This window comes from Rana temporaria, chromosome 4 (genome assembly GCF_905171775.1).
Source record: "Rana temporaria chromosome 4, aRanTem1.1, whole genome shotgun sequence".
Taxonomy (NCBI): domain Eukaryota; kingdom Metazoa; phylum Chordata; class Amphibia; order Anura; family Ranidae; genus Rana; species Rana temporaria.
Genome location: NC_053492.1, coordinates 314,140,534 through 314,157,312, shown reverse-complemented (window position 1 = coordinate 314,157,312; position 16,779 = coordinate 314,140,534). Strand labels below are relative to the sequence as shown.

The following is a 16,779-nucleotide window of genomic DNA, read 5'->3' as shown; positions in this document are numbered from 1 at the left end:
CTACAGAGCGGGATATAACGCTGTTTTCTCAGTTTGCTCACCTTGCTCCCTGTGCAGCAATCAGTGTCTCGGCCGGTGCTAGGAGAGAGGAGGCCGCTGCCGGTGTTAGGAGAGTGGAGGCCGCCGCCGGTGTTAGGAGAGAGGAGGCCGCCGCTGGTGTAAGGAGAGAGGAGGCCGCCGCCGGTGTAAGGAGAGAGGAGGCCGTCGCCAGTGTAAGGAGAGAGGAGGCCGCCGCCATCGTCTCCATCAGTGCAGGCGCAGCTATACCTCCAGCGCGTCCGACCCACGAGGCACTTGCTGCAGGTCACATGACAGGAGCCTTCTCTCTCACCTTCTTCTGCTCCTCGTAAATGTGCTGGTGCCAGGAATGCCATATAGCGGGAGGTGAGCAGCGGCCGCGGTCTGTGTTAACCCTGTCCAGACCGCGGTCGGCGCTTACCTCCCACCGTGCAGCCCAGTCATAAAGAAGCCTCTTTAAAAAAAAGCAGCCCAGGAGCCGCGGCCCTATGGCCAGTCCGGGCCTGCTCCTGACTGCTGGGGGCTGCTGCGCGGGCCACACGGCAAGGCCTGGCGGGCCGGATTCGACCCGCGGGCCTTGTGTTTGCCACCCCTGCTCTAGATGCTGGTAAATGTAGATCTGTTTAATAGTTAAATTTTCACAAGTTGATATGCATACATAAACATTCTTTTTTTCTTTACAAGTTAGATTTGTTAAACATAGATGCTAGGGGCAAGGAGATTTTAAAATACAGGTAAAAAAAACAAGATAAAAAGCAATGAAACAGTGTAAATGCACTCAAGAGCATAACTGTTTATTTGTTAAGCAAATTAAAAATGTCAGTGGGTGCAAACCTTAAAGCATGCGTCCACCCTCAAATTTTTTTTTACATTAACAGTCTCCTTCCTTAAAATCTGTTAAAAAAAATTTAACAAAAAAATGTGTTTTACTTACCAGAAATGCCTGTTGCTAGTCGTCCTAATCTGCCACTGCTCCTCGTTCTTTTCCTCTCTCACGTGTTCTCCTGGAAAATGGGGCCTGTTGTCTTCCCAGAAGACAGCTGGCCATTCACAAAGCACCATGCGACTCGCACATGCGCAGTAGGAAACGGACAGTGAAGTCGGAAGGCTCCACTGCCTGTTTCCCTTAGTTAGAATGGCAGCACTGGCACCCGATCCGATGGATAGATCGGCCTCGGGGGGGGGGGGGGGCAACATCGTGGGCTCCCTGGACAGGAAAGTGTCCTTATTAAAAGTCAGCATCAGCAGCTATAGTGTTTGTAGCTGCTGACTTTTAAAGAAAAAAAATTGCGGGTGGAACACCGCTTTAAGTTGTGGACTTACAGCTCACTTTGCAATACAGCTCTCCAATCAAATATTTCTAGAACAGGAGTAGAGAAATGGATACATCAAGAAGTAATCGGTTTTCCAAAAGATCATGCTGCTGTGGCTTGGGCTGTTCTCAGGGGTGTATTTAGGTTTTGTGCTGCCCTAGGCCTGACTAAACTCGTGCACCCCCTAATTTAAATATGACCCACCCCTTCCTGCCAAGGGCACACCCCTTGCGGTTTAAGACCCACCCTGAAATTTTCAAATGTGGACACTAGTTCTGATGGCCTGGGGGGGGGGGGCAATGGATTCCCTTAATTTGCATAGATTTCCTCTCACTTCCTGTTTGGCTATGGGAAAGGAAGTGAAGAGAAATATCTGCAATGGGACAGGGATGGTGAAAAATTTGAAGCGACGCCCCCCCCCCCCCCCCACACAGTTGCTGAATGCCAACCGCCCACATACTGGAAGAAGTGCACCCGATTTAAGGGGGCGCTAAACTAATTTGCCTAATAGTGTAGCGCAAGCCGGCGGGGACACTGTCCGTGCTGCCCCCCTGCAAAGTGCTGCCCTAGGCCTGGGCCTTGTTGGCCTAGGCCAGGATACAGCATTGGCTGTTCTGCTAGTATTATGGCAAAGGTTTGCACCTCATGTTAATAATGTTTTTAATTGATCTTTATGGGTTTATGCTTTTTCCTCTGTCTTTATGGGTCTGTGAGCCCACTGGGGCAATTCACCTATTTTGTCCTGCTGACCATCGTTGTGTCATTGTTATTCACACCCAGAAAAGTGGGACCACATTTTTTTGGTTAATTTTTCCCGCAAAGCACATTGGGAAGCCAATTGATTTCAATGAGTTGTCCTCAAGTAGCTCATGGGACATTTTGACATGTTTTTTGCACAATTTTTACTTTGCCTTTTGCTGTGCTTTTTGCTAATTTTTTCACGTGGCAAAATGTGTTTTTGTTTCATGTTTGGGGTGTCATTAACAATTAATAGCACTGAAAGTGTGACTAGTTCATTTTAGATGTATAGCAGTGACCATACCTTAGACAATCTGATTGTACGATCTCCTTTAGATTTACCAAAACTATATAATAAAAGGACACACCTATGTATCCAATCAGGCAGGCTCTTGCACTACATAATTGATGGTATATCCAAAGGAGATTGTACAATCAGATTGTATGGAGTATGGTGAGTTGTACAGTCTTGCGTGGACAAACTGGGGTTTATTTACTAAATCTAGAGAAGGCAAAATTAGTCACAATCAGCTTCTAACCTCAGCTTGTTTAATTAAGCTTTAACAATAAAATTTGGAAGCGGATTGGTTTCTCTGCAGAATTGCGACTAATTTTGCCCTCTCTAGCCTTAGTAAATAAACCCCACTTTTTTAAATACTACATCTCTGCTCCACATAGGCTGCTTGTGATCACTTAGCTCCTGCACACCCTGCCAAATGATCTGTGCAAGATGAACACATAAAATAAATTGATCACTGGCTGTGTATTTAGTGAGAACAGATACTAATATATAGACTGATAATGTGTGTATGTGAGGCACATAATTGGGTGGAAGCCATCTCTTGGAGGAGGGTGGGAGGTGCAGGGTGTGTCTTGATGAGGTCAGCTGGTGAACTACTTCCTTGTACTGTTTTTTTGTCCTAAATACCAAATCCATGGAAAAAATTGAGTGCCCCAGGGATGGTGTGGGCAAGAAACCAAAACAGGATAAATGGGGAGGAAGTACAAGGAGTATATAAAAAAAATGTTATTCCATATAGAAAAATATACACATGAACATTTAAAACATTAAATTGAACAAAAATTAAGATATAAATATACAGCTGCTAATTGCTGTAACGCACAATAAACCTCTAGACATTAAAGCGGGGATTCACCCCAAAAAAAGTTTTTAACATTACATTCAGGCGAGTTATGATAATGACATTACGCTGTTTTTTTTTTAAAATCCTTGCCGTACATACCATTTTATATATATATATATATGTTCACCGTGGCTTCCGGGTATAATCTGCGGGACTGGGTGTTCCGAATTGATTGACATGCTTCCGACCGGCGCATACAGCGTGTCACGAGTTGCCGAAAGAAGCCGGACTGCAAGACGGCTCTATACGGCGCCTGAGCACCGACGTTCGGCTTCTTTCGGCAACTCGTGACGCGATGTATGCGCCGGTCGGAAACATGTCAATCAATTAGGAATGCCCAGTCCCGCAGATTATACCCGGAAGCCGCGGTGAACATATATATATATATAACGGTATGTACGGCAAGGATTTAAAAAAAAACAGCCTAATGTCATTATCATAACTCGCCTGAATGTAATGTTAAAAACATTTTTTTGGGGTGAACCCCCGCTTTAAGTCGAGTAAGGATTGTGATCACAGCAAAACCCAACATGTTTTGGAAAACAACAAGAGATTTTTCTATTTATGGCGTGTTCATTTCCTTCCTCAAGGGTTAAATAGAAGCATGCTGGTATATTTCTATTGAAAAAAAATGTAAATGTATAAACATATACTGTAAATAATTATATATAAGTAGTTAAAAGTAATTTTAAATATAGTAATTGTTTTGAAAAAGACAGACAAATTGGGCCAGATTCACAGAAAAAGTACGCCGGAGTATCTGCTGATACTCTGGCGTACTTTCAAATTTGCCGCGTCGTATCTTTATTTGTCATTCACAAACAAAGATACGACGGCTTTTGGCTAGGATCCAACAGGCGTACGGCTTCGTACGCCTTCAGGTCTTAGGTGTAATTCTTCGGCGGCCGCTGGGTGGAGTTTGCGTCGTTTTCCAGCGTCGATATGCAAATTAGCTGATTACGGCGATCCACGAAGATACGCGTGTTCGTCGCAATCTCTTACGTCGTCGCTAGTCGGTTTTTCCCATCGCAAAACTAGGCATGCTTTTTCATGGCTTACATTTAGAACAGCCATGTTAAAGTATGGCCGTCGTTCCCGCGTCGAATACGAAATTACGTTACGCACGTCGCCGTTCAAAAAACACATCGGGGTGCCGTAATTTCGCGCAAAGCACGGCGGAAAATTTCCTAACGGAGCATGCGCAGAACGTTCGGCGCGGGAACGCGCCTAATTTAAATGGTACACCCCCCATTTGAATTAGGCGGGCTTGCGCCGGACGGCTTTACGTTACACCGCCGTAAGTTTACACGCAAGTGCTTGGTGAATCAGGCACTTGCACTGAAAACTTGCAGCAGTGTAACTTAAAGACGATACGTTACGCCGCCACAAATATCTGTGAATCTGGCCCATTGTGTTTACAATACTTGGTACTCACAGATTGTATGTTCCTTTAAAAAAGGGAAATATTGCACAACATTATTGCAGGTAGATGGGATCCCATGTCTTGCAGTCCACCAAAATCCGTAGTGGCTTTTCAGAGATAAACTGAATACAGACAAGGAATTTCTTCCAGAGTCAAATAACTCCTAATCTATTCCTTATTGTAGAGTGGCAAATCAAAGCTCACAGGGACCACAGGGGGATTTAAAGGGCGCAAATCGAATGGACAGAAACAATGAATATATAGATACGTTTAATGAATTGAAGAAGGTAAAACTGGTCACCCCTAAACTAAATCAAAAAGATCCTAGGAAATTGCAAGACCATGTAATGAAACACGGAAGGAGAGGTGGGAGGGGAAGGAAAAGAATGAAATAACTAATAATAGGGAATATGTGTATATTTTTCTATATGGAATAACAATTGTATTTATATTATATTATATTTATTTATATTATATATTTATTTATACTTCCTCCCCATTTATCCTGTTTTGGTTTCTTGCCTACACCATCCCTGGGGCACTCCCTCTTTTTTTTTTCAAATATTTCTGGGATGTGGCAAAAACTTTCAGGATTTATCTTGAGTTTCTCTTCTTCCAACTATTTTCCTAAATACCAAATCCAGGACGGGGCAGGAAATATTTGAGAAGTTTTATTTAAACACACCAAGGGCTGAAGCAAAGCCTTGTCCTAAGACCCCTTTCACATTGAAGCACCGCTAAAACAGGTAGTTTTTGTGGTGCTATATTGGGGTTTTAGCAGTGCTTTTGCAGTGCTTTTCAGGCACTAGCGGGGTGTTTTTTTAAGGTCATGTGATAACATGACCTTAAAAAAAGGGAAGAAAAGAAACCCATTTTGCAGCACTTTCAAAGCACTTTTAAGTCACTTTGGAAGTGCTGCCCATTTATTTCAATGGGCAGGGGTGTTTTGTGAGCGCTATTTATAGCACTCCCAACCCGCCCCAAAGATGCTGCTTACAAGACTTTTTCTAATGTAGCGCAGGCACACTGTGAAAGCACACATTGCAATGAATGGAAGGCAGTTTTCAGGCGCTTTTCAGCGGCTATTTCTAGCGCTAAAATGCCTGAAAACTGCCTCAGTGTGAAAGGCGTCTAAAAGGCCGATTTTTTTTCTGCATCAGAGGCACAATAGAAGTAAAGGGTCTGAGCAGTCAAGGCACTAAAGTTATGAAGATTACATTTTAAGAGTTCACACATTTAAGTAAAAAAGAAATTGCTGAATTGGGTCTAATGGATCAGCCAGTGGATTGGAGATTATCGACAATACTGTCGGCCAGAAATCTGCATGATCAGTTAAGTATCCAATGGATTGATCTGGTTATCTCTTTTTGAGACAAGGTCATCAATGGAGGATATTAGGATAAAGAATACCCACTGGAGACCAGGAATTAAACTAATGTATTTAGTGGAAAAGCATTGTCCATCAGGGACTTAAAGAGTGATGGGCAGACAATCACTTATCTTGATGCTCTAATGTGTTCAAATCCTTTAATAGGATTCTCCAGTGTGTTCAGTCATTGCCAGGTTAGTAAAACATGATTAGATTTTTATTTATAAGATTCAGATTTATTTTTTGTAGGACTTGTAAAAGATATGTCAATATTGGTCAGATTTAGTGTTGACTGAAAACTAGCTTACGGCTAGGGTACTTTTTCTGTGTTGATAACAGTTTGCTTTTTAGTCCTGACACAGCAGGCAATGTGTACAGCCATTTCCAAGGCCTTTCAGTGTCAAGGTTGCTTTCAAATATGGTATATGTACATATCATAAACAGTTCTTTAAATGAAGATCCTCTAATAACAAGCACATTTCGTGTAGGATCAGCATCATTTTATATGAGCCTAATTTTAGTCTTCCTCTTTTAAATTGAAGTTTTATGTTTTTTAATAAATCGTTTAGTAAGAAGAGCTCTACTCCATTTCTGATAATTTAGAAATGTTCATATCACTCCCAGCTTTATGACTTAATGGAGACCTAGGGAAATACATTAGGCTGCCAATTGCAATAAACTGCAAAGTTGTTAATAATCATGCCTGCATTCAGAAACATCAGACATAACACAATATCATTTCACAGCCAATGTCTACATGAAATATGGATCCATGGAGACAGTGTTTCAGACTGAATGTTTGGGGCATTATTTGCACCATGGAGCCATATAGACTACAAATGCCCTAAAGCAGATCTAATTATTGGGACTGAAAAGGGTGTATACTGTTGGTCTTATTGGAACAGTGCCAAGATCCAATCAATAAGTGTATAATGTGATAATCCATAGAAAACAATCTACATTCTCTTTAGGCTGGGCTCACACCAGTGTGAATTGGATGCAGGTTTCCCTGTATCCAATTTGCACAGCAGGAGATTGTGACCGGCTCTCTATGGAGCCGGTTAACATATCTATGCAGCAGCTCCGGTGCGATTTGCACAGGAGCCCTTTGCGTCTTTTGGTCTGTTTCAGGTCTGAATTCAGCCAAAAATTCAGGCTGAAATCAGACCTGAAACAGTGAACGAGGATGCTCCAGACTCATGCTGTGAGCCACTGCCTGCTCATGTGAACCCAGCCTCACTGTAAATAAACCCCTCAGTGCCTCAGTTTTTAGGCAAAGTGTCAAAGTTGTTAAGCTTACATGGGATGACATATTGGCCTTCATGGCCTATGAGAGGGAATCTCCTTTTAAAACTGCCAAGATTGTTTTTACAGCGACCTTGGTGACTAATACACAGACACAAATGTGGCATCCTGCTGAAAGATGGTATTCACATATTTGTCTCAGTGTAGAAAGGGAACATAGCAATATACTGCTAAGCAGGTCAGATAGATAACATACTGGGTTAAAGTGACATTATTTTTTTTCCTTCATATGCATAGTCTGCTTCCTTGAAAAGTTGCTTATCGTTGTCCCTAAACTGCTGCTCCTGTATCCCTGTTTGCTGGTGTCTCCTATATCTACCTGGTTGCTAAGGAGGCATCTGGCAAACAATGCCCCTGCTCCCTCGTCTCAGACAGCTTCAGGTGATTTATCACTTCCCCACCCTTCCTGTATCCTTTCTTACCCAGAAAGTTGGGTAACGGGGCAGATCATCGATGATCCGGCGCTAGTGTCAAGTTACAGAAGGTAACTGTTTAGAGATGAGGGGTTTAAATGTACTTGAGCACTTTCCATTAATGTTGTGAACGCATTAAGGTAAAAAAAAGAAGCTAAGCCTTAATACTACTTTAAAGTTCAACTTCCCTAACAACCTCCTCTTTCCACCAACTCTAACCAACCACTGATATGAAAATAATAAAAAAACACCCATTTTGCTTACCTGAAGCCGTAATCACATTACGACCAGCCCCCCCCCCCCCTCCACCCGTCTTGTTCTGTGTACTTCCTTGGGTCCTTATTCAGGTGTATACACCATTGTCTGTGAGATGTAGACAACCGACACTTCCAGGCCATGTTCTTTCTCATAAGCCCGAGATGTGAGAGAACTCAAGGGGGCGAAGAGAGGACCAGTGCCAAAGAAGATAATGAGCTGGGAAAAATGCCTAGTTCCCAGGGTAAGAAATTAGCTTGTCTGGTAAGAAATTGTGACTTTATCTATTATACTGCAGGCTAGTCTAGAATGAGGTTTTGGAATCAAGATGGAGGAATGTAAATGATACACAATGCAGCCCTGCAATTTTCCACTTGCCTACACGCATTCTGCAAGTGGAAATTAATGGCTGGTGAGCGTGGGCTGCCTGGGAGCGGGGGGGGCGAGCACCGCCAGTAGGCGGGATTGAAAGGGAACCATTCTCCCAATGATCACAGAAGGGAAGAGAGAAGAGAGAGCCGGCCGGATCATCAGAGTGGGGGGAACATCGCTGTAACAGCTTTCATTTAAATTGCAGAGTGTTCTCTGCACTCGCTGTGACATAAGCCCCGCCTTCCCGGAACGTGTGGCGAAAATCAAGGTACCCAGGGCAGGGGCCGGGGCTGTATGTGACGGCAAGTGCGGGGAACACTCGTTAATGAAAGCTGTTATAGCAATGTTCCCCGCTCTCTCTGATGATCCAGCCGGCAATCAACTTCCTCTGCTCTTTTTCCCTGCTCAAAATTGACATCCACATCCATTTTTCACCCAAAAAAAAGGAACTGAACTGGCCTGAATGGAAAGAAATTTTCAAATGCAAAACACTTGTTCAATGACTGCAAAAACAAATGTATTCTCTTACTTATTTGCTTCATTTATTTCATTATACTGTAGTTACTACCTTTTAAAAGGGAATGAATTTTCTGAACACGCTTTAACTAAATATAAAGGGAATATCCTTATAGAAATAACAGACATCTAGCTAGATTCAGGATGGCGATCGCATAGTTGTGGCAGCGTAGCGTATGGCATTTACACTACGCCGCGGTAATTTAGCGAGGCAAGTACATGATTCACAAAGTACTTGCCTGCTAAGTTACGGCGGCGTAGCGTAAATCGGGCGGGCGTAAGGGCGGCTAATTCAAATTTGGCTGAGGGGGTGTGTTTTATGTCAATGGGGCTTGACCTGACGTGATTGACGTATTTTACGAACGGCGCATGCGCCGTCCGCCTACATATCCCAGTGTGCATTGCGGCTAAGTACGCCGCACGGTCCTATTGATTTCGACGTGGACGTAAATGACGTAAAACCCTATTCACGGACGACTTACGCAAACGACGTAAAATTTTCAAATTTCGACGCGGGAACGGCAGCCATACTTAACATTACTATTCCAGCTATTTGATGGAATAACTTTAGGCCTGCTAAAGCGCGACGTAAACTGCGTATCTGTACTGCGTCGGCCCGGTGTACGTTCGTGAATAGGCGTATCTAGTGATTTACATATTCTACGCCGACCGCAATGGAAGCGCCACCAGCAGTCAGCCTAAAAATTACACTTTAGGATACGAGGGTGTAAGACACTTACGCCGCTCGTATCTGAGCCTAATTTAAGCGTATCTGGTTACCAGAATACGCTTAAATTAGCGCCGACGCAAATTCTGACTTACTGTAGGCTGGCGTATCTACTGATACGCCAGCCTAAGTCTCTCTGAATCTAGCTAATCTACTGTAATGATATGATCATGTGAGTGATAGAAATATTACTATGCGAAATAAATTTTGAGGGTTTTGAATTATAATGTAGCATACTGCAGGTACAGTACAGGATTAGAAAATGACTCAAGACTCAAAGTCTGGTTTGCCCACATACTTACTTTTTATGGGTATAATGAGCTGAGGAATGACAGGCAGAATCTTTGGTCCTCCGTGCTCCAGCATGTCATGGACTCCCTGACGTGCAAAAAATTTATAAGGATGTGCCATTTCACAAAGACCATCAAAGAAGAGAGGCAAGTAGTGATGATAATCCAATTTCTCAATCTCCACCTAAATAGAAATAAAGGATAAATGATGATGTAATAAACATTCATCAGTAGCACATGAGGCAAAAAACAATGGTATAATGAAAGAGATGCCACAGCTTAAGCTATACTTACAGCTGCAACGTTATTGCAGATATAAACTATTAAAGACACATTGTGGGAAACAGATATTCAAAATTACTCTAATTGACTGAATACGAGTTTTAGTTTGCCTGAGGGGTTTAGCTCCATTGGGATGCTAGTCTAACTACTGAGGCAGTCTGCCGACTTCTTCCTGAGAATTCAAACCAGAAGAACAGACAAATGTATAGAGATTTTTTTTGTTTCTACTTTTGACTAAAATGCTTGCTATTTTCAATACATTAATGTATTTTGCTACATCTTGACCTGTCTTTTAAGAAATTAATGTTAAGGAATGATAATGGAATTTCCATTTACCCAGGTCCTCCTGACAACCATAAAATGACAATTAGTTATTAACCACTTAAGACCCGGACCAATATGCAGGTTAAGGACCCCTTTTTGCGATTCGGCACTGCGCCGCTTTAACTGACAATTGCACAGTCGTGCGACGTGGCTTCCAAACAAAATTGGCGTCCTTTTTTCTCCACAAATAGAGCTTTCTTTTGGTGGTATTTGTTTACCGCTGCGTTTTTTTTTTTTTAGCTATAAACAAAAATAGAGCGACAATTTTTAAAAAAAATCAATATTTTTTTACTTTTTGCTATAATAAATATCCCCAAAAAATATATAATTTTTTTTCCTCAGTTTAGGCCGATACGTATTCTTCTACATATTTTTGTTAAAAAAAAATCGCAATAAGCATTTAACGATTGTTTTGCGCAAAAATTATAGCGTTTACAAAATAGGGGATTGTTTAAGGCATTTTTATTAATAGTTTTTTTTTACTACTAATGATGGCGATCATCGATTTTTTTCGTGACTGCGACATTATGGCGAACACATCGGACAATTATGACACATTTTTGGGATCATTGTCATTTTCACAGCAAAAAGTGCTATAAAAATGCATTGATTACTGTGAAAATGACAATTGCAGTTTAGGAGTTAAGCACTAGTGGGCGCTGTAGGGGTTAAGTGTGACCTCATATGTGTTTCTAACTGTAGGGGAGCGGGCTGAACATGTGATGTCATTGATTGTCTTTCCCTATATCAGGGAACAGACAATCAATGACAGTGCCACTGTGAAGAACGGGGAAGGTGTGTTTACACACACCTCTCCCCGTTCTTCAGCTCGCTGGACACTGGCGGCGATCGGGTCCCACGGCCGCGTTCACGGAGCTTCGGACAAGCGGCGTGCGCGCGACCCACGACTGAGCTATTATCAAATAAACAACAATTTCAACCCAGGTAGCTTCTTATTATGTCCATTGTTCTGATATTATTTGTATGTACTGTAACTGTAAAAATACTATATACTCCTTTTTTATTTCACATGCTTTATTTATATTTTCCTTAATATTTTAATACAGAATAAGTGACAGTGATGGGAGTTTGGACAAACAACAACCCTGTTTGAGCAGTTGCAACAACAATTTGTTTTTTTAATATGGAAAAACAGTCAAGCTTCCATTTCACACAGCAACATTCTGGACCATGTTCAACTGACTGAATGAAAAAACAAACAAAAAGAAAACAGACACAAACAGAATCTTGCATCCACACAAGCAATACAGGAATCCACCCTCACTCCGACACATTGTATTCTGAAAGCACTGTATGAAAAAACTGATCAGCGCTGCAGCAGATTGACTGGAAGCCACTGATTAAAGCAGCTCTTCTATCAGGTCAGTTCAGCAGAAGCCAGTGTAACTTGGCTTCTGTCACAGAGAGAGGGCTACACACAGTTCTAAATAGAGCCAGCTCCTGCTGAACCGGCTGAATTTTGATCAGTGCATGCTCCTAAAATATAACCACCAAACATTTTTATATCCCTCTATTAATCACAACAAAGGAAGTGTCTGCAACTAACAATGGGAAGATGACAAATAAGGTGGATCTGATGAAAAACTTCCACCTATGTGTGAATTAACACAGCTGTCACTGATCATTTGAGCAAAAGAAATAGGATAAAAAAAACACAACTATTAGATTTTTTTCAATATAAGTTTTAACCAATAAAAATAAAGGGTGATATATAAATAGGTAATACTGATATTTTTATACATGCTGTACAAAGTCTGTCAATGAAAGGTCTTAAAGTGGTTGTTAAGCCACTATCTGACTTTATACCATCCCTATTGTTAGAGAAGAACCTGTGTTCTAGTGCCTGTGAAAAAGCTGATTTCTACCCGTTAGATCCTACTGGCGCTAACGTGACTCCCGGATCTCTCCTCTACCCGTCTGACAGGTCCAGCAGATGGACCAGTGAACTTGCTGACATCAGTCGGGGAGGCAAGGATGAGAGAGTTGGGAATCGCATGCATGCCGGGAGGTGCTGTGAAAACACAGGCACAGGTTGTTGTCTAACAGAGGGAATGGTATACACATCAGATAATTTTGTAGCAGGGGAGGGGGAGGAGGACAGAAGGAGACAGAGAAGAGCTGCAGAGAGCAGCTGCTTACAGAGGTACGTAAATTGACCACAGTGTCAAGGCTCAGCAGCCATGATATAACGTTGTTCTTTTACAGGGGGAAGGGCATAGCCGGGCAGGATCAGCCAGGTATTTCAGGTGATACAGGGGGCCAAATTACACAGTACAAGCACTGTGCTGTATAACATGCTTTAAGGGAACAGGATCCATTTTTTTAGGTTAACAAACACTTTAAGTTGGCAACATATGGCATTTTTGCATCTACCACCAAACTTACAATCGCTCAAATGGATTATTGGTATGGCCCTAAAATGAGCACAAATCATTCAATTAATGAACTGATTAAAATTCAGCAGATTCATACATTCTGTGATCAGTCTTTATTTTATTTGTTTACCAAGGGTATTACCAGCTCCGAAAATGAAACAGCCAGTGTGAGTTAAAAAAATTCACATCTGTTTTAGCCATTCACAGGCTTCCACAATGCAGAGATACTGACACATTTAATGTTTTTTTTCCACCAAAATGAACAAGAAAATTAATTACAATGATTAGTAAAGTGTCTTATTATCAAGTGGGAAGGCTGCTTTTATAATCTGAGTGAAGATTCCATTTGAAATATATCTGCTCTTCACGAAGCCAAGTTATATGCTAAATTACTCTGCATTGCTTGGCAACACTTTGTTTCGGTTATTTTACTGGTTTTATACAATAATTAAGCTTGCTAAATACATTCATAAACTGTTATTTCATACAGATACCTTACAGTGGTGACTATAAAACAATATTTTCTCTTTTTCCCTATGATATTTTGTTCCCTGTACATTTTTGCCAATAGCATATAATTTGTAGGACATCACAAAAAGGAATAATGAATAATGTTTGTTTAATTAGCCATATGTTAATAGTTTACGAGAAAGACTGCAGAATCTGTTTTACGATCTGAAAGAAAAAAAAATGATCATTTGTGCTGTGCTGTGCTGTGCCAAACAGTTTTTCTGAAATGTATTTGAGGAGCATTGCTGCATTCGGAATCTTTGCTGGTAAAATGTAGGCCTTTGCAAGGATTAAAATCATCCTTATGGTGCTCAAGCCCACAAGTTACAAATAAAATCACAGTTTTTGGTTTGTAATTTTTTGAGGTTTAAATGTTAAATTCAAATAAACATAAAACATGGAAAATAAATCAGCTTTTAGTGTTAGAAAATATATTATTATCTGTAATATTGATCTTAAAGTGCACCTGAACCCAGATTATGGACATTAAACAAATTACATATTATATCTTGGCAAACAGTAAACAAGCTTTAAAACAAGTTAACAGTCACCCAGAAATGTGTAGTATTAATATATTACTAAAACATGACTCCCAAGCTTTAAAACAAGCCATCCCTGACCTCTCCACCTGCAGTTATTGTGAAGTGACTCATTCTCCAAGCTTCCAAATTGGTTTCAGTTGGAAAAGGCCTCTTTCACACAGGAGGTTGAGACATGGTTTTGCCATCCCTGACCACCACTTGAAGCCTACCATACAGTCAGAAGGTGCTATTCACATACCACAGTGACTGCAGAAAATGTTATGTGGTGTGTTGAGTTGGCAGGTGGTGCCACCTGTCAAACTTGTAAATTCAAGTTATCGGCCCCTGCCACATCCATGGGAAAAAAAATCAGGCATTCATTAGGTGGCAGGATCACCTCCTAAATGCCTAATAGTGGCTGCCTAGCTGCACTCAAAGATTGCATTTCAGAGAATGAACAAGTGTGGTCTAAGACTAACAGCTTAGGCAGGTTATACATTATGCAATTTTCTTTTCTTCAACCATGAGGCGAAAGAAAGAAAATTGCTTGATTCTCTCATCAACTCAGCCATTCAGTCTGCTACAATAAAAGGTAGAAACTCTCCAATTCATTTCCCTACATGTGCATTAGCTGGTGGTGTCTGAAGAAAGTAGAGTTTGGGAAGCCATAGAGTGGAAGAAGCAGACTCAATATAAGGATTTTGGGGCTAAACATTGGGTGTTGAGGTAAAGGTAGAAGCTCCCGTATAGCAAGTTTTACAGATGTGATGGAGGGCAAGCACAATTGGCTGTTAACCTCCCTGACGGTATGATTATGTCTGGAATTTTGTACCAAAAGCAGTACAATTTTTTGCCTGGAAATTTGGGGTTTTATACTGTTGGCCTGCAATTCTTAGGAATAACTCACTTAAATCTGTCCAAACAAGAGTCAATTAGACATCCAGGGTATGATAAAGTTTGAAACACAAAATTATAAATTATAATATAATAAAAAACTATAAATAATTATAACAAATAATAATGTAATTATAATAAAAAATTAATCATGAATGTAATCTAATCAAAAACACTGAAATTTGCTCAGTTGCAGAATTGTCGCTGTCATTATTTTTATTGTTTGATGACGAATTTCCCCACAAATCGCTATCACGCAATTCTGCAAGTGATTCTAATTTATTACCTCTGTTTTCTAGCTGGTCAAAAAGCACTTTTGACATAAAGGGACACTTTTTGGTTGCTATGGACAATCTACAGTTTTCCAGCAGAAAGAACAGTTTTTATTATATAAAAGTGCATGCAGAACACTGGACAGACCACTAGGGACAAAGGGGTGTGTATTTATTTTATACAGTACTGTAATCTATAAGATTACAGTATACTGTATGTGTATTGTGTTTTTCACTTTTTGAATTTGGCGCCAAACTCTGTCCCTGTGCGTCGTAACGTCGCAGGGAACAGAGCACGGCGGTACTGTGAATCGAGCGAGGAGACACAGCGGAGGAGCCCGCGCACACAGCAGGGGCACATCACAGGATCCAAGGACAAGGTAAGTAACTTCCCCCTGACTTCTGCAATGCAATCCCGAGTCTGGCTCGGGGATACCACTTTTGGTATAAAAAATTTACCCCGAGCCAGACTCGGGATTATCGCTAAGGAGGTAAAGAGCACAGTGCTATCTATTTGGTGTTCTACAGATTTGGTAAATTCATTCCAATGACTGAAGGGAGAAGAGATGGCTGTTGGATATTATTTTAGTGTCCAAAACTCAAACCACTTTCTGGATTTCTAAAGCATATAGAGTGTGGCAAGTTTAAGCATGAGGCCTTTTCCTTTATTTATATATATTTGTAATACAAACACAATAATAGATACTAGCTATTGAAGACAATGCTCCCCTTACAAAACATTACTATAGAGCCAATAAAGTTGACTGTTCTATGTAATGCCAGTTTACTGAGTCCCTATAAATAAAGAAATTGAAAAAATATACTGCGCTTACTCTAAATGAACTAATATAATAGCTGCAACTAAAAAATGTTATACAACATCAAAACACAATATACAAAGAAAAAGCTGTGCTAATGTGCGTATTAATAAGATGCACTGACACCAGCGCAAATATGACAAAAAGTGAGTGACAAACAGTGATCACACCGTGAGCTTGGTAAAAAAGACGAATGAACCCTTATGGGTTAATCACAGTCCACCATAAAGTCCATAACAGGTTAAATAATCATGGTCTCCAAAGTGAAAGAGAAATATTCCCAACTCCTGAAGAAAGTGATGATAGAAGCACCTACACCTTAGTCACACACTGCCTCTTACCGGAACTATATGATCTCTTATTACAGGAGATCATAGACAGCATTTAATAACGATATCCTCACAGCATATCACCAGACGGGATAAAGTATCCCGTGACCACGTCCCCATCGAGACGAAACGTTGGGAGGCGACGTTCTGACGTCACCGCGTCAAGTGTTTACACCAGGAAGATACGGGCTGTTCGTTCGAGGAGCTGGCTGGCTCGATTTTAATATGCTGTATGACAACTACCTGGATGTAAGTGTACATCTTTTTAAACCTATTAAAAACCTTGAGGATCCTATGCTATGGGAGCTCTCTTTTCTTTTTAAACATATATCGGTACACTGCTTGAGGCCATCCAATACAGTGACCGTCCCAGTCTGGTGATATGCTGTGAGGATACCGTTATTACATGCTGTCTATGATCTCCTGTAATAAGAGATCATAGAGTTCCTATAAATAAAGGATTTAAAAAAAAAACATATTATTGTAGAATGGTGCCGGTTCACACTACAGCGACTTGGGAGCCACCTATCAGTGCTCATCAGTGCTGCA

The 16,779-nt window shown here is 41.0% G+C and overlaps 1 protein-coding gene across 1 annotated transcript in view; it reads right to left on the bottom strand.

Moving 5' to 3' along the window:
• The window catches only part of PACRG (parkin coregulated), an 800,865-nt gene that overhangs the window by 315,157 nt on the left and 468,929 nt on the right, over positions 1 to 16,779 (bottom strand). Inside the window, exon 3 of the mRNA XM_040350615.1 lies at positions 9,897 to 10,068. Coding sequence (XP_040206549.1) covers positions 9,897 to 10,068 — 172 coding nt within the window. The remainder of the gene's footprint in view (positions 1 to 9,896; positions 10,069 to 16,779) is intronic.